General features: G+C 42.5%; 1 protein-coding gene across 8 annotated transcripts in view; it reads left to right on the top strand.

Annotated features, from left to right (window-relative positions):
• The window catches only part of KIAA1210 (KIAA1210 ortholog), a 61,503-nt gene that overhangs the window by 17,155 nt on the left and 25,335 nt on the right, over positions 1 to 19,013 (top strand). For 4 of the 8 annotated variants that reach the window (XM_075513582.1, XM_075513579.1, XM_075513586.1 and 1 more), the window contains exon 2: positions 14,252 to 14,328. In XM_075513582.1, coding sequence (XP_075369697.1) covers positions 14,262 to 14,328 — 67 coding nt within the window. In that variant the 5' untranslated portion in view covers positions 14,252 to 14,261. Of the gene's footprint in view, positions 1 to 8,405; positions 8,560 to 11,591; positions 11,700 to 14,251; positions 14,329 to 19,013 lie in introns of those variants that run through there. The other 4 variants (XM_075513581.1, XM_075513583.1, XM_075513580.1 and 1 more) reach the window with 4 other exon arrangements.

Genomic DNA, 19,013 nt, shown 5'->3' with positions numbered 1-19,013 from the left:
TGATGCTTTGGCTGTGATTATTGGCAGGTAAAATGAGTCTAAGACACCAGTTGCAGTAACAGTGATGCTTTTAGCCTGCGATTAATTTGGGATGAAATTTGTTTGGAGTTTGACATGAAGTGTTTGTCATTCTGGACAAATGGGTCATTGGAACAGCTTCCCCAAATCCTCATGTGGTCATTTGACCTGTAGGAGTTAGTTTGCTTTCTGAATGAAAGCTATTTTGGAATGAAATTATTTTTATGTTTTAAACAATTGGCTTGGGTACCAGCAGGGATTTAGCCAAAGCGGCATAGAGTTCAGTGCAGGCCATAAAACCTCCCATTGACATTGGGAAAGGAGTCCATCCAGGGCTTTGAGCTCCTGGGTCCAGCTAAAGCACCTGGGCTGTTTTAAAAGCTGCTCCTGTGCTGCTGTCACATTTACCTTCACTCCCCCACATTTTGCAAGGGGAAGCAAAGGCTCTGCCTTGGTACACTGCGATAATGTATGGCTGAATCTGACCTTTCTGCAGAGTCCTGCCCCCTGTGCTTTGGTAATGTTCTTTTATGAGATGTCACATTAAAAAAAAAAAAGCCCAAAGCCTAATCCAGGTAATTCTTTGTCACAGCCCCAACCTTGGCTGCTATTCCACTGAAATAAAAGTTGTAGATTGCTTTCATATTTCTCTTTAACCACCATCTGCAACCTGAATAATCTTAAATTGTTTTTCCAGTAAGTTTGTGTCTCATCATCCTTGTTGCAAAGTTTCGTTGTGCTTGGTCCTAGTATGGTGTCAGAAAAAAATATTAGATCTGGACAGATATGATGAAGTTTTCTAAAGCCTGTGGAGGAATCTTTTCATATGTCTCTCAGTTTTTGGTACTAGCCAAGTACATAGTTATGAGCTGAAAATGTGGTTGCTTGAATAGTAAGGTTCACTGATGGTCAACGCAAACTGCCAATTTCAAAGACAAATATAGTGTGTTAGAAGCTATATAAAATATTTGGCTGAAGGCTTTGCATGCCAGCTCAGAACTGGTTTCTATAACAGACTATAAGGAAATGTATTTAACTGGTCTGTTCTTAATGTGGTCACTCAAGATTTCATGGTGCCTTTCACAAGCAATCCCAGAATTATGGACATATTTCAATTTGAATGTCTTCTGCTATGCCAAGCTCTGCACTTCCAGTGGGATATTGTATTATTTTCTTATAGTCTGAAATTGTCAAAAAATGCTGATGTGCACTCTTATCCAGCAAACAAGTTCAGCGTTTGGGTAAAGCAAGTTGATCAAGGAATGCATCAGTATAATTTTCAATATATTTTTAGATTGTTTGAGGTGAAAGTAATTGCAAATGTAAAATGATGTTATGACCATGAAATCGAGTAAAATGTGTTTTCTGGATTAGGTGCTGTTGCTCTGTTGCTGTAGCTAGTGGTGTTGCCTGTTCAGATGAGTGTCAGGAGGAGATCTTGGTGTTTACTGGTATTATTGCAAAGATGGTATAGTGCTGCCCACCTGATGGATAACCAACTAAGCTGAGATGTGGGTTCACTGCCTCCCGCACCCTCACCCCCGGCCCCCTTGTTGGAAGGGGTGATGTTTTTAGCCTGAGATTAATTTGGGATGAAATTTGTTTGGAGTTTGACATGAAGTGTTTGTCATTCTGGACAAATGGGTCATTGGAACAGCTTCCCCAAATCCTCATGTGGTCATTTGACGGTAGGGCACGGTGGAAGGAGTGCCGGAAGCCCCTTCGACCTTGGTGCGTAATACACTTTTTACAGCTTTTATATCTGTGTGGGGTCCTTAGAGCCTTTGGTTCCCCATCCACAGCAAGCAGCTGCTGTTTTAGCTTGGACACTGGCAAGTGAACTGGAAGTGGTTTAAAACTCCACCAACTGCTACTGAAGTAGCAGCTTGGCACTGTGGGGAACGGGGCAGTTTAAAACTGTTGGCTCTTCTCTGTCAGCAGCTCATTCGCCTCCTGTGGCCTCTCTCACTTTTTGGAGGCGCATAATTGCCGTGGGGTCTAAGTAGCTGTCTTTACTGACTGTCCGCAGTACACAACGCCTTGCTCTTTGGCACAATTTTAGACGTGGAGCATCTCTCCAGGAGTCACAGGCTGTTTAAAGTGAGACACTGAGTTCCCTGGCTATCCCTGCCTGTGGCATGCCCCAGCAGACCTGGGCTCGGCTCGGCTCGGCTCAGCAGCGGTCCGTAGGCTCAGTGGGGCTGTCAGCTGTCAGGAGGCCGTGCGGCTTTGGAGTCGGTGCTGCCTGGGAGCTGTGGCAGAGCTAGTGCCGCGGTCCCGTGGTGATCTCTGGGGTCTGTCTGTGTGGCTGATGAATTCTGGTGAGGTGAAATGCTTCCCATGAACGCTCTGATATCCTGAAATATGTTTGTTTACCTGTCTTTATTGTATACCACTTTAACACAATATTTCCCAACAAGGGCAAGAATCACTCAGTAACAGTTTTTCAGTGATTTTTTTGAGATGAAAACATCTGAGGATGAAAGGTGGTTCCTGCCCAGCAAAGCAAGTTCACCAGTGCGGAGACAAGCCCTGGATCCATACAGGGGTGACAATACCGGGTTTCAAGAAATGGCTTACAGAGGGTGCAAGAGACAAAGCATTGAACAGGAGAAGGGATGGGCTTTTGTGGAAAGTGGAGAGCTCTCCCAGCTGGAGCCAAGTCAGAGAGGGTGAGCTGAGGTGAAAGGACTCCCCGGGCATCGTGAGTCTCTCAGGGGAATCTTTCAATACGCAACCTATGAGCATGTTCCTGTACATGGCAATTATACAGAGTATTTGGACATTTGTGAGCATTTTGTCTTCAGCCCACAGGGACCGTTCAGTGCTATGCCTGGTATTAAGGTGCTTATGCCTGTGCAGGCTTAAGTCCTGTTTTCTTACTCAAGAATAGTAGAGAGGGTGAACAAAAGCAGTCAGGAGGTGGCAGAGCCATGGCACTGCAGGCAATTGAGCACAGCTAGTACAATGGTGCTGTATTATTAACAAAAAGATCAACTATTTCTCTTTGTTGATTCATTCCATTTGACTCATCTCTGTGCAAGAAGTTCAGTTCTGGCTTAATATACCAATGAGTCACTCCACGTCTCCCCGTCCTCCTCTTTCTGTTCGTGCTTCTCCCTGGATGGTGTTTGTTTTAGCAGCCGCAGTGATGCGGTGCATTTGCTGGCTGTAGGCAGAGGAATTCCAAGCAGGCATGCCCGTTTGTTTGGTGTCAGCAGAACAACCCTTTCCCTATCACCAAGGTGCTGAGTATTTGACAGATGTGCACTTCTAATGCTGTCTGTCCTACTTCTCTTGCACTGGAGCAGAAGCTTCTTTGTTTGGGACAGTCTGCTGAATGTGATTCTCGCTCTTCTGCACCATTTGACTGTCAGTTTTTTTGCCTACGTTATTTTGCCGGACTGAGCCATGAAAACACCTTGTCATAATTTTGCCTTGTGTTCTCCTCTTATGCAGAAACCTTTGCTGCTCAAAGTGTCTAGCTTTGTACCCTTACAGCCAACTGGAGAGATTAATTTGTCATTTCCTCCTTGTACAGAAGTCTAGAAAGTTTAATAGCTGTGATGTGAAGGCCTAGAATTGGCTTTAGAACCTGAAATCTGGCTATAGATATGTGGGACAAAAACGTAGCAGGTGCAAGCTCTACTTCCAGTAGATAACCTACCTGAGCTGGGTAGGGCAGCTAGAGCTGATTACTAGCCAAACTTGGGAAAATCTGAGATAAGTCTGTCTGTGGGGAAACAGGAAAAAAAACCCAAGGTAATTCCAAGGTTGATTTCCCCCCTGCCCACCAAATTACTCCTAAGGGTTGCTGCTGTAAGAAAACAGTTGAGCCCAAGGTGCTCTACTCTAATGTGATCCAAGCTTATAGTTCTGCATTAAATCTGTTGTAGTTTCAAGGTTGGTAAAACTATTATGGATCAAGGAGTTTTAAGCAGTATTTTGAATACAGCAAATACTAACTGCAGACTTTTTGATTTTTTTTTTTGGTATCTTGTTGTTATATTACTCATAATTATTTGTATCAAGATAGCAGGTGGCCCTCCAAGGCTCCATTGTGGGAGTCACTGTTTAAACAACAAAAAAAAGTCAGTCAGTTAATATCCTATCTGATTTTGCTTGCAGATGCTGAGCTGTCAGTGTTCATCACTGCGTTAGCAGTCAGGGTTGTGCTAATAGCTCAACATTTCTAACACGATATACATGAAGAAGCTGAGACCTGGGCCACACACATCATTGTTCATTTTTTAACTGTATTGTTATACTGGTGTGTGCTGCTGCATTCATATAGGTGTACAGGTACCAAGGTATTCTGTGGTCTGTTGTATCCTGTCACCATGCTATAGCACATTGGTATCTTTCTGACTGTTAGAAGGGATCGTAGCAGTCTCAGTCAGAGCAGGGTAACTTGGCTGTGCAGACAAAGCTGCCTGATTTTGCTTTTTAACCATCCAGCCAGAGCTGAGGCGGCATTCCAGCTTCAAATTTTTGTGGTGGTTGTTTCTTTTGGCCTCCGAGTTTCAAGGATCTGGTGCTAATTAGCGAACTAAATGTTTGACTTTTATTCATGATGAATTAATTTATGCTTATTCATTCTCAGAAATATCTAACTGTGCGCTTTTGCCAGGGCTTGTAAGTATCACTCATCTAACAGCGCAGTTCTGATCCACACAGTAGTTCGGATGCAAATGGGATGTATTTGAATGCTCTAGCTCAGAATTACGATGCAGACATCATGTTAATCATCAAGCTATCTGTGTATGTGGGAAAAATACAGATCTGACAGAGGTGCAGAGGAATTGTTTTCTGGTTCACTTTAGCAGTCAAACTGCTTTCCATCATCTCAGTTTAGTGAAAAGAATGTTTCAGAAGTTGAAATTTCATTGCTTTCCTTCAAAAAATGCAAATTGTCTTATTGCTTCCTTTCTTGCAGCCTTGGCCTGTGAAGACCTTACAGAATGTCTGTCCCCATCTGACTCCCTCCCCACCCCCCCCATTGCCTACTTGTCAGTACCCAGTCTTGCAGTCCTTGTTGTCTTTGGTGTCACCCTCCTGGGTTTTTCTACTGTTGTGTACCCTCTCTGCTCCCTGATGCTACCATACCACCTTCTTCAAAACACAGTTGAATACAGCTTGATATTCCATTGGTGCAAAACAGCATTACCTCTAAAATCTTATTTTAGATGATCCTATTGTAGAGAGGTATTTGTGTCTGGAATCCCGGAGAAGTAGGATCCCTTTTTAGTGGTCGCTCATACTAAAGAGAAAAGTCAGTAGATGCCCTTGGGACAGAAATGGCTCAGGGACTGCTTTAAGCACATGCATGATCGATCTCCCTTGGCTCTAACAGTTCTCCATGTGCTTCAAGACCAAGTGTACTTCAGAAGCTGCCTAACTTGCGGCTCTGGAGAGAGCAGCCAGGAGAGAAGAGCAGGGACAGCAAGAGGTTTCCTTTAGAGCAAAGGAAGGGAGACCCTCAAACTCCACACACAGCTCCAGAAGAGCTCCTTCTGCAAGCATAGAAGCTGCCTCAAGCCTTCCTTGATCAGCAGCCAAAATGGGGTCTGAATTCCAGGAATACCCACGGGCAGTGGGAACTCAGGGGGTTTAGCTAGCCAGACACAGTATGTTTCAACATAGGAGGGAGCTGGCCTTGTTTTTATTTTTGTGTGTGTACAGGCAGTAGATGTTGCCCCAGATAGGTTTTGGGACTTCACATGAAGAGAGATTTCTTGAGCTTCCTGCCAAAGGCAGCCTCTGAGACCACCAAGCCTGCATTTTATTTGCTCTCTTATAGCCAGAAGATGGCTGACAGTTTTTGTGACAGTTTGATCTTCAGAGTGAAAATTTGTAACACAGTTTGCCCTGGAAATTTCTGTTAGCCTTTCCTTTTTTTCAGTGCACTTTGAATTCTTGGGCATTAAATGTCTATATTATCTCCTCTTGGAAGAAATGTGTCCTGGGAATTTTGATGTAGCTGAAGGTTTCTTTTATTTTTTCCCATCCTTAAGCTGCTCTTTAACCCACAAATTGAAGGGTAAGTGACTGTTTTGGAAAAACCTTAAAAAAAAGAAAGCTTTAGACATAGCCTAAAGTCCCATGTTTCAGTTCTGGCGTTCAGTTCGCTATTGTTTCAGCCTCATTTCCCCTGCAATATTCAGACAGCTTAATTTGGTAAAAATGTCTCCAGACTCTTTCTTTCAGGCCTAGAATGTAATGATTCTTCACATTTTGTGAGAATAAGATCTTGGGAATCAGTGTGACACTCAAATACAAGGGCATGACAGATACGCAGGCTACTCTTGTGAAATGTTATGGTTTTTGTTATTTATCTTTTCTGTAGTGGTAGCACTTGACAGCAGTGTCAATTGGTACGATTCCAGGATGCTGGTCTCCCATAGTGGAGGTAGTGCTTAGCTCCTCCATAGGGCTCATTAAGCTTTCCAGACGTTCATTGTGACCATCTCGATTCCACAGGTAAAGAAACTCAAGGCTGAGCAATAACTAACTCATCTACTGTTAGCAATCCGGTAATTTGCCCTGTTATCCAGTGATAGAGCCAGGAAAATCAGCCAATTCTCCCAAGTCCCAGCCCAGTAGTCTCCATCTGCTAGGATATCTTTAAAAGATAAGCTCTGTCTCAAAGATTTTACTGTCTAAACTAATAATTGTCACCTTCACAGTTTGCAGATATTGGCAATTTCCATGGAGTTTTCCCAGACACGCAGTTTTTCAAGCCCCTGTAGAGCACGTTGAAGCCAGCTGACAGTAAACTTCTTCCCTTAGCTAGCTTTTGCTGATCCCCATGAAGCAGCCCGTGGAGTCTGCAGCCCAGGGCTCTGCACACCACAGGTCAGATATCAGTCATCTAACTTTATGCTGGGAGGCCACAGGTGGAATAAAATTAATTAGGAGTTTGGAGAGGGAGTAAAAAGCACACACACAAGGTAGAAAACAATGGCCAAATATGCCCACCCCCCAGCTCTGGGATGGAAGATTACGGATATTTGTTGAATTTGCCACATGAAAAGGCAGAGACAGAGAGCTTTACTTTTATTCCCATATTTGACTCTCTGATATCTTGACTCTGCTAGCATGAGGCATGTCTGCTGTTCAGTGATAGTGGCTTGACATTTCCTGTTGCTTTGCTCTTTAAACTGCTTCCAAAGGCAGTAATGCTTACTGGGTGTAGCTCCCTAACTGGCAAAGGCAGCCTTTGGTTACATCCTTGTTGATTTTTAAATGCATGTTCCCCCTCCTTCCTAACTCTTCCAAATGTATCCATCTCAAGTAGATCTGAGAGTGTCTCCTACTGCTGGCAATGTACTAGCTCCTTAGCACGGTTGCTGGATGACTCTGCTACTTCTTTTACTTCTTTTTAGGAAGAGTGGAAGAAGATCCTCATTCCAGCTGTTTCCTGAAATTTCCCCAGTGTGGTAGTGTAAAGAAAAAGAATTACTACGTGGGAAAAGCACTGACTTATTCCTGTGCTAATGCCAAATGGTGCAATTAACTGGGTCATTTAATGTACATTCCTTTAAAATGGAGGCACTCTGGGCCCAAAATATTGGCTGAGCTCTTGTGCGTGCTTATATCATGACTGTGTTAGTGCCAGTCTTGATTTGAGCAAAGTTTCGTCACATTTCTGCTGATTGGTGCAGACCAGAAAATGCACTGGAAAAACTATGTAATAAATTATTATCAGGGATGGGCGATTCAGAAACATTTTACTTAGCTTTTGGCAAACAGGTAGATATTTGCTCTGTTGTCTGAGCAGATACAAACTTGCAGTGGAGATCCTCGCGCTGACAGCAACTACACAAGGTCATGCTAATAAGCACCGCAGAGTAATTAGGTGTATGAGGGCAGCTTGAAGTGGCATGTCCAAAACAGGCTAATCTGTCTGGCATGGGTGCCAAGTGTTGCAAAGCTCTGGTAGCTTGGACTTCAGTTTGGCCTCTTGAGCTGAGTAGAAACTAACAGCTGCTCTGCTACTGGTACCTGCCTCAGGTTTAAGGTGACACAGGTCTGTGTATGTATGCTGCTGTCGCGTCCCCACGTGCAGGGAGACTGTTCTGCAGTGATTTAGCAAATGGCATGACTGCTGAGAGGGACTGAGTCCGAGGAGACGGGGCAGGATACAGGGGACAGAAGCATTTACTCTCTCAGTTCCTGGACTGGTAATGGAGAGCATTTCCACTGTTTTCTGTAGTAGCTTATGAATGTTTTTGTCTCATTTGCCCTTCCCCCTTCTTATCCTTTTGGCTTCTCACACAATTACAGACTGAGCCTGTGTGACTGTATGAAAGGCATTTCCTCCTGTTACTTTTTTTTTTAAGTCGGCTTCAGCCCACCAGCTGCTTTCCATTAGTGTTACACACTCACTAGGAGGGCAGCACGTAATGCTTCAGGCACTGCTGAATAGCAGAAATCCTTCAGAATCACTGTCAGACAGAGGCTTCTCAAAGCAGATTGTAGGTGAAAAGAGTTCAGCACATTGGGACCTGTCTTCTGGCAAGCCTTCTTGGAGAAGCCAAGGTGTGGGGACAGAGGGTGGTGAGGGGGTGTTGTCTGAATGCAAAGTGTGAAAGCTGTGAATAGATCTCTTTATGTGAACGGTTGTTTGCTCTGGATATCTCATCAAGGGTAGGAGCTGAATGTTGTCTGTTGCTATGGGGAATTATGACCCCCTACTTGATCCTGGGGGAGATAATTTTGTTGATATTAAATATTATCTAGTTGCTTATCCAGACTTCCTGATGGCTACTATTGCTGTATTATTTGTGATCCTTGGAAAAGGATCTTAAACTTTCTTAAACTCTCCCTCCTTCTGTGAAAATTACAAGAGCAATATTCATTAACTTTGTAACCTCCCCCCCTCCCTGTTATCAGTGGAGGCAGTAGCAAGAGTCCTAATGTAAACTGCTGTTTGTGCTATTCTCTTATGCCTACCTAAAACAGTCACGGTCTGGCAAGGGACATACCAGCTAGGGGCTGGCAAATAAACCTGGGAATTTCATCCTAGAAACACTACACTCTAGAAGAGCACAATGGGATCAGCTGTGTAAGGTCAGATCCCCATTCCTGCTGTCATGTTGGCTCATACCCTATTTCAGCAAAGTTTTTTGTGGGATCCCACACTATTCAGCAGGTTCCTTGAAGGTGGACCTTGAAGTGCAGTTCGCTTGGCTCATTGCATGGAGAGCAAAGAGAGCTTTGTTTGCTGGGTTTCTGATATGCTCAAGGGATGTGAAAATTGAATAGAAATCTTTCTGGCTCTATTGCTTTATGATTGACTCTGAAAATCCTGTTCCGTGGAGTTGCAGAGGGTAAACTTTACTTCATTTACTGTCATTGGATTAACGAGTTCATTGGTAGTTAGCTTGTAGAGCTCCCAGAGAGGAAAGCAATCAACCACATTTTGTCAGAACAAAGTCCTCTAATGTGCTTTAATAAGACAGTAAAAATTTAACCTGTCAGTCACCTTTTGCTGCCAAAAGTAATCTGAATACTAAACCATCCTGCATTCTGTGTTTTTTTTTAAACTCGGTGCTCAGGAGAAGTAGAGGGGCTTTCTCTGAGGTCCTGCAGTAGCTTGAAGTGTGTTCTGGGGGGAGGCTGGCTGCAGGGTGGTGGCCTAGAGGACCAGGTGAGGGTCATGCATTTCCCTATGCCGATCCATCTTGCTGTGCAAAGTGTGTGTCCTGAAATCTGGAGCATAAGCTTGATTTCAAATAATTTTTGTAGCCTGAAGGAGATCAGCCTTTAAAAGCTCCAGGCAAAAATTTCACCTCTTTCTCTTGGCTGCTTGCCATTGCCTGTCTTCTATAGGCTATGAAGATGCTAACTGAACGCAGTGCCTTGTATTCTTGAGTCTTTATTTCCTCAAGCATTTATTTGTTAGGAAAGAGGCTGTTCAGGGGTCAGCGTCTCCTTTGATCTCTCTGTCATAAGGCCTTCCGGAATGCTTATACAGAAGCATGGGACTGAAGCTGAAGAAACACTAAAGGTGGGGTAGGAGCTTGCTTGCTATGCAGTCTCCAAGTCTTCTGCTCCGCTGGAGAGACAGCAAGGAGGCTGTGTCCCTTTTCTGAGGCTGAGCAGAAGGCGTTTCTGTTTGTCTTGGGCCTTTGTTAAATGCAGGAAACTTGAGTCCTGTACAATGTTAGCTTCCCAGGAGTCCTTAAATACACAAACCAAGCAGTGAAAGGGAATTGTCTTTTCTTCTTTTAGCATTCCCCCCACTCCCCCCATGATGTACATATTCAGTAACGTGCTCAGCTGGGAAAAGGGAATGGTCGGAATACCACCCTGTGACTTAATTTCTTTTGCCCTATCACTGCCTCCCCATAGAGCACTCCAAATATCTGTCCAGTTGCCCCAGTTTGTAAAAGGGAGACAAGGATATTTCTCCTGTGCCTGGAGATTTCTTTTTTCTCTTAAGACTCATTAGGTCCTTTAATGAGTTGAAGAGCTCCAAGTGAATGCGACACAGTAGGGTTATTAATGGAAGTTTTGTATGGGATAGCCGGGAGCCTAGATCTAAACCATCAAACAAGGTGAGGGTAGTGATGATTGCTAACTAGGTCCCATTGCCTGCTTTGAAAGTAAAGCAAGCCCTGCAACTTTGTAAGAGTTTTATTGCTTTAAAATACACCCTGGCAATGCAAATAGGGTCTAGTAATGTCAGGTTTATTGTTGTGATTGCATCTCTACAGGAAGCCGCTTCACTGTTTGCAAGTAATTCATTAATTCATAGGTGTAATAACGCAGCCCATCGCCCTGTGCAAGGAGAGGTGAACACCGTGTAGTCAGTCCTTGCTGCTCTCAGTAAGCTTTCAGTCTTTTCCATGGCCTTACACAGGAATTGCTGCAGTGGACTTACTGGGCAGGGCCAGGCCTGGCTTTTAAAGTGTCTAGCAGAGACTCAGCGTCTTGTTTGTACTGTACCTCTGCACTGTACCTCTGCAGCTGGAGGCCTGTGCGTACGCAGGGATTGCAAATGGTGTTTGGGAGAGGATTAAGAACATGATTAGAAAGTTGTAGACTGGGGAGATGTGCCCACTGTTCTACTTCTAGTGGGAAGCAAACAGTAGCTGGGATTTGACAACTCTACTACCTTGGCCGGCCACAGCTGTCAATCTGTCGCTGCTCTGCCTTGACTGCTCCGCAATGAGGAGACAGTCTCCTTCATCCCTCTGCGAGCTCCTCCTCCCAGGTGTCCTCTAGCATCTCCTAGCCTGAAAAGTATCAGCAGTACTGCTCCAAAAGGCCATTTATTTAACCTGATATTTTTATCACTAAAAATCAATACGCATACAGTGTTTGTTTAAAACTTTGCCTGTAATGGTGTAATGCTCTGGGAAAGCTCACAGGGTGCACGTGGTTGGTACAGCTGATTGAACTGAACGTACATGGTATTGATACATCCTGACACCGCGTCTGTCAGCTGTCATTAAGGCCTGGAAGTGGTGAATGTCTGAAGGTTCGATCAGTTAATGCCTGTGCACTCACATGTATTTGTATTGATGGGGTTTTGTCCTCTTTTTCTCCATTACATTGATCTCCAGGCTAGGGTTTGTTGCTCAGAACATTTGCTAGCTGTTCTCTGTAAAGTACAACTCACTGCCACCGGAATTTGAAGTCTAAGTGTCGTCTAATTGCTAACTTTCCTTCAGGTATGTCATCAAGCTTTTAGTGATGGAACTTACACTTTGCTGTAAATTTTTTTTTTTTTTGGTCATTTAAATACTTGCTAACTTAAAGCTTGGAAAAATCTGTGATGGTTTCCCTCATCTCAAGTCATTGTTCAGTTCACTGGAAAAAGATGATACTGTGATGATGTATACAAAGGCACCAAACCATTAGGTCCTAAATGGGGCACATTTGCAAACAACCGGTGCACCCTTGCAATTGACACTTGACCTCCGCACGCCCCAGAGAACCCAGCTATAAAATCAAATTAATGCAGGAGCTGATTTGACTGTAAGAGACTGCCTCGGAGCTGAACTGCTTTGCAATTATAGTTGTACTTGTATAAAAGATACACCAATTGGAAATAAATGCTTGCAGTTGTAATAAACACAGCAGTCAAAATATCTCCAAAGGCTGGAAGGATTCTGAGTGAGCAGCTGAGATGATTGAGTAATTTAAATATATGTAGAGCCGGTGAAAACAAAGCTGGATCTGAAAGCAGCATTTTCTCTTGCTTTGATTTCATTGAAGGTGGGTAGAGCAGAAGTTAGAGATCTAAATGAGTCAAATGTCAGGCCCACTCACATTCTGTGAAAATAAGCTCAAGTCTGGGGACTTGCCAGTTTGTCCTTGTAAATTTGTTGAGTGCTTTCTTGATGTTTTATTTCAAATGCATTTCCCTTTCCCTCAAGAAAAATCTAACATAACCAATATGCATGGTGTATAAAGTTGAGGGGGAAAATTGGAACCAAATTTCTTTTTAATACAGAGAAAGAGTCTATGAGAAAGTCTGCTGATGACCACTTTAATCAAAATATGCAGGAAATGCAGACATTTTCATGGATAAGTGATGGGACATGGGGCAAAAAGGGAAAAGAGTTGAATGGTTACGATCATCCAAAAGGGAAAATCTTAAAAGTTTTTTTTTTTGTTGCTTCTCAATATTGTCTAACAATTGTTTCAAAAACATCCTCAGTGCATCTTATTTAGAAAAGGTATAATCAGTCCTGGTTGCTGCGATGACTTTTTCATTGACTTTTAGCAAGTTGAGATGAGATTGTTTGGACTACAGCGTGTTAATGCGCTCCTGTGTTCACTGCTCACAGATGATCTGTTATAAAACAGAAGAAAACTGAAGTCTATGTCTTCCGTTTCTGCCTACAGTTCAGCAGCATGCCAGTTTGCTATCTGTGTGGCCACTGCAGGGAAAGCTTACTCTGCAGTCTGTTTTTTCGCAGGACCCCTGCCTATTTTACCTCCATGGTCTGCTCCCCGCCCCCCCCCTTTTTTTTTTGACAGTCCCATTGCCTCTGCCTCTGATTTTGTGCACCTTATCTCTTAAGGTTATCTGAGGACATGGGCTCATAGGAAAGTCCCAGTGCTTTTGGGCATGACAGATTATAGAATGTGTGGGTGATACAGAAGAAATAGAATAGTTTACTGATTGGCCAAATTAGTATAGAATCATAATCTTGCTTGCTGTTGAGATACTTAACTTGACAGTATTGTTATACCACTTCAAGGTGGAAAATTGTTAGATGAGGTCTGTGCAGAAAAGGGAGCAGGATTTGTTTCTGGATATTTTCATTTGTTTGTAAAGATTTCTTGCTCTTTAAGTCCTGACACAGCATATTGGAACTGCTAACTATGTAAATGTATCACCTAGATATCTTCTGTAACAAAGAAGAGTATTTATGAGCTGCCCTGCTAAACTGTCACATTTCCATTGTTGCTTGACATTTGTACTGTAACTCTTGTGGTCTGCTGCTTAATTCCTTTGTCTCTGACAGACGCCCATTTAGGAGTCTTGGAAAATACAAAGTGGAGCCAGTTAACATTGAATGATCTTAAAACTAGGCTGAACTTTTGTTTTCATCGGGGAGGAAGATGATGCCATCAGCTAATTTGGTTGATCAATAGCCCTGCTTGCGATAAGGTTTCAAAGCTTGTGGCTAAAAGCTGATTGCACTGGATCCAAAATAAATTTGATCTATTGGTTTCCACAAATGTAGCATAGCCTAGGATGATGCTTCAGTGCTGATGCTTAACTAATTTTAATAATGCTGACAGATTAGCCTGGTGCCTGCTGTGAGGACACTGTAATACATGAACCCTCGGCAGCAGAGCACTCACTTAAGATGTTTTTTACAGTAGCATGGAGCTGTCACTCTCTAGCAAAGAGCAATCATAAAAGTTCATTATTCTGAGGCTGGGAAGCATTACAGTCTTTGCTGAGCAAGTTTAATGACATCTTTCATTAATGCAAACTTTGATCCTGTTTCCCTAAAAAGAGAGAGGTACTGGCAAGAAATTGGACTGGTTTGTTAATTTTGGCTGGAGGAATATGTGTGACTGAAAAATGAGGAAAAGTTCTGTGGCCAAAGTGCAAAAAAGTGTGCAACCCGTGTTTGTGATGAGCATTTGGGTATGCAGGTTCAGAAAGGATCCAGCCATGTTCTTTCTTTATGCTGGGTGGGACCATATTCTGCTGGGGAGGTGGACTAGAATTTAAGTGATGCTTTCATCTCTATTTCAGTGACTATATCATGGCTACGGGGCCAACAGAGATCACACAGTCACCTGAAACAGGAGAGACAGTTGAAGAGTGCACAGGTAAGCAGTTGTTCTCTGAATGTATAGCTGATCTGGAAGTCAAGATTTATTTTCTTCAGGTTAGGGGGTCTGTAGTGACTTGTTTTGCAGTGTTGTTTTGTTTTTTGTAGTGCAGAAAAAAAATTCTGTGTGGTTTTGTCAGCTGCCAATATTATGGGAAGGATCTTTTAATGTGCAGTACTGGAGGGTCGTAACCTGACGGAGGATATTCTTTTCTGATTCTGGCTTGGATTTTCAAAAACAGGACGTTAGAGTTTGAAGGGCTGATTGTTGTGCCTGCTTTGATGGATCCTACAGAGCTGAGAGCTGAGCCTGTTAGCCAGCCTCTTTCTGTGGGAGCTGTATCAGTACCCCCCACTGCAGCCTCATTCTCTGCTTCTGGCCACAGACAACCATTTGTTACTTATTCTTTAATCTAGTGGCATGGGCTGATGCAAACAGCCATGAGGGAATGGAATAATAGGCAAGAAAGGAAAATATCTTACTTATGCCAAAGAGTTGTCTTAGTTAAAGGAAATCCCCTTTGCCAATGTTCAGACTGTTCTTGAAGAGGTAGGTGAATATGAAGAATAGCATCATGGCTGAGGCATTTCAGGAGAAGTAGCTGTCATATCACTTGATTTTTTTTTTCTTTTTTTTGGCTAATGTCTTGCAATCGTCTTAAATGTTTGTGTTTCAAAGGTCATCTTGCTTTATCCTTTAGAAATACATTTGCCACCGTCAGAATATTGGTAGAAGAGAGAAGCAAATGGCAAAGTGACTGTTAGTTGAGCTCTGCATGGCAGATAGATAGGAGTGAAGAAAGTGTGATGATGGATGCTCAGCAGCAGCAGCTGGTTTCTTAAATATATAATCTAGTTTATCCCATAGTCCAGTGCTATCCGTGGCACACTGGTGAACTTGTGTGAAACCCACGCATGCAAATTTTGTACTCGGGTTCACTAGAACATTTAGAAAATGGATCAAATTGACACCTGATCCAGGTGACAGGGAAGGCAGGAGATGGCTTGCTGTCTTAAGTGTTGGCTCTAAAACCACCAGGAATATTTCTGTCTCTAACTGAACCAAAATTTAAAAAAGTTAAAGGCTGCTGCACTATTGCTGAAGTATTCAAGAGACACTTGACTGGACCTGGGTAAAGCCATTTTAGGGTCTTTTGTTTACTTCCCATATAATGTAGGATTGCCTCACCTCTTCCTCTTCATAGCTTTAATTGGCTTGTGATGTAAAGGCTCTAGGTGAATTAGATTAATTTCTTGAGGTTTATCTTATTGTCTGACTACTAGTAGAGGGCTTCCAGTGCATGCTGCTCCTTCTTGATGGCAATAACTAGGTCACTGTCCAAAAACTGTCAGCACCCAATGTTAGCCTTACTGAATTCCATGATTTAATTGCCTTTCTGGCAATATCAGGTATTTTTTATGAAGCTGGAATCATGGTATTTTTCTGAGAATCTTGTCTGTGGGCTTTTTTTATCATGTGCTTTTATTGGTGAAAGTATCTAGTCCTTGGATTTGAGGAAAAAATGGAAAATGTGTCCTGAACATACCTTAGGAAGAGAGCATAGAGGATCCTGAAATTAACTGCTTAATTTAAATATGATAATTGAGCTCCCAAATCAGATGTTCCCTGTGCTTTTTACAGTCTCAGTTTGGCACTGGAAAAAGCATCTTTTTCTCTTCTATCTTGTTATAGGGAAGAACCATGCAAAGAGCAGAAAGACATGCATTAATTCTCTGTGCACAGGAGAAACAACGAAATAGGCAGTACACAAACAGTAAAAAATACAGAATAAACAAACTTTACAGAGAAAGCAAAATTCTTACTCCTGCTCCTTTCCTGTTATAGTGGGCTAAATCATAGTTAGCATAAGCAACTAATTTTTGGGAAAGCTTTTGCTTTTTAGGGCAGTAGCCTTTAAATTTAATCTTTTATTTTTAATGCCATAAAACTGAAGATGGTAACTGTAAGAATTAAAAAATCATGTGTCATTATTCTTCAGTGGGTGAAGGGGAAATAGGCATAGTTGTCTGAGCTTGGGTTTTCTCTCCTTGCTTTGACTGGATTTTTGTTATGCAATGAATTTTTTCCACTTTAAGTAATAAGATCCTCTTGTATTAGTTCAAGTATCATAGAGCACTCTAACAATTTAGTGACATGTTGGCCTATGTCACAGTGCACTGAAATGTAGGCACCTTTAAATTAAATGTGGCATCCTTTTAACGGTGTGTGAAGCCAGTGCACAACTGTTGGCAGCAGGAAACGAGCATCAACACCGTCTTTCTGAACCATGTCTTTATTGCCAAATGCTCTCACATAGAGCAGTCCCACAGTTTTCATCTGCATGCAGCACTAAGTGTCTAGTAGTGATTTTATCTTTTTTGGCGTAACAATATGGCAAATGCCCATCTCCTGGAACTGCAGGGAAACTTACTGTTGTCTCATTCATCTGAAACAGCTGAAGGCATGCAGCTGAGCAGAGTGCAGCTGAAGAGGAATTATTGCTGGAGGGGGTGTGCCCTGCACATCAGTAATAAATTAGAGGCTAGAGAGGGCACTGAAGTAACTGATGTGTCTGTATCAGAAGACTCTCTGTTGCACAATGATACCCAAGTGTCGTCCCATGCCAGATGAGGCTTAGTCACTGGCAGTGTTTGCAAATCCTTTCCATGAGCTCCATTCTAAAGTTAGCACCACTTCTGATCTAAACAAGTATTTGGAGTAGTACCTTGGCAATGTTATCCTTTGTGGTAGGACTTATGTCTGTTTCTCTCAAATGGCCTTAGGATCACTTCTTTTTTTGTTGTTATTGTGTTGTGTGGGTTTTGGGGGTTTTTTGGTTTTTTTTTTAAACATTCCCCTGGTTCTCTGGAAATACCAGCATCTAATTAAGCTCATCAGTAATACTTGCACTAGAATTGAACTTGTTTTCTGTCCATACCACTGTCAGCTGACCAGTGTACATGACAATGTCCTTGTTTTTCATTTAGACTGCCTTTAAGTTGCAGAGCTCTCTGCATGTGGCAAAGTCTGCCATTTTGTTCTTTGAGTCATTGGACTGTGTTAGCAGACATTGCTGAACTGATAATTTTGGGGCACTGCTTTCATGAAACTTTTTGATCTTTTGTTTTTCTCATCTAAAATAAACCAACTCAGCTTTGACAAGTTTCCTGGGAGAATACCATATACGTTGCCTAATTGCTGATGTGAATGGCAGTAATGGAAGGGAGGCATTTCTAAAGACTCACTAAAGGGCACCCAACATGCTTGTTTTATTTGAGAGGCACTATGGTCTTCCAGTTGCTGTGTGACCTGTCTTCTCTTACCAGTTCTTGCTATGGGCACAGCATGAAACTCATCGAGCCCTGTGAGAGTCTTAACAAATCCAAAAGCCTTGGGGTCAGCTCTGTAGTCTGGGGCAGGCAATATAACCTGTATGTTTTCTGTGACTATCTCATTCACTTGCTGCCTGATAAGCAGCAGTGGAAGATAAAAAGGTCTTCCACTGATAAACCCTCCATAGGAGCGCTACATTCCAGTATTATTCAGATGAGTGGGACTCTGTTGATAGTTTTGCTCTACATGGTTTGAAAGATAATTTGGTCTCAGTGACAGCCCAAGTCACTTGAAAAGCAATGTGCAGGTCTTCCCTGGCTGCTACTGCTCTGCAGAGAGGTAGCCATTTCATCAGTCCATGCCGGGCAGTGTAGCAGCATCCTTGTATGTCCTGACGCATGGTGCTGGCACTGGTCTTGAGAGCAGGGAGGAGACAGGGTGAGTAGATCTCAGTATCATTGTTTATTTATCAAAGTGGCTACTGTCTGATGCAGCTGTGCAGTGGCACAGTTTCAGCCCAGATAAGGCCCATTGGCAGAAATCCGTACACGTACAGGGCACACGTTGAGACAGAGCATTGCCGACTAAATCATTGCTGGGAGAAGACAATAATTGTGTTGAAATAATGGCTTGCTTATGAAGGAATCCTCCAGCTGTGGGCATTTATTATGCCAACTGCTGTAAAGTATTAATTGAACAATGAATTTGGCTCAGATATGCAGTGATGTTATTGCTCTGCATATGTATTTAAGTCAATCACAGGGGTCTTAGTACAATAGTTTGGCCCAAACCACTCCAAACTGACCCCTCAATGTAAGGGTCAGTGACAAAATGCAGCACTTGTGTGCTGAAAGAAAACATAAATAAGAATGTTAAAGTATCTTAGGTTATTAAAAGTGAAAGAAGTCAGTGATGTTTTGTATGGTTTATTTTGTTATTTTTGTATTCCTTTTCATTTGGACAGTGGAAAATCTGAAATCAGATTAACAGTTTTCTAATTGTATTCTTAGGGCTGCTATGTTTGGGGGTTTCATGTCCTGCAGGGCAGTGTCTTAGTTTAAGTTTGCTCCATTGTCCTTGGAGACATTTTATTTTGGGGCACTGGTTTAATGTGGAAACAGATATTTTGGTTTCAGAGTTTATAAATTCTTTTGCCAGTTTCAGTCTTTTTGCCAAATGTTGAATATCCTTCAGGTGATGTCTCCTTACAGCCCTTGAGTAAAGAGAAAGCAGAACTAAACCAAGCTAAGTAAAGAACAGTAAGAGCTAGACATTGACATCAATTTTTTTATTGAAAATATATCAAGTATGATGGGCATGATCACTGTTCAGTTGTAGGTAGATACGTT

The sequence above is a fragment of the Mycteria americana genome, chromosome 10 (assembly GCF_035582795.1).
Source record: "Mycteria americana isolate JAX WOST 10 ecotype Jacksonville Zoo and Gardens chromosome 10, USCA_MyAme_1.0, whole genome shotgun sequence".
NCBI lineage: Eukaryota > Metazoa > Chordata > Aves > Ciconiiformes > Ciconiidae > Mycteria > Mycteria americana.
This window is presented reverse-complemented; position numbering and strand designations above follow the sequence as displayed.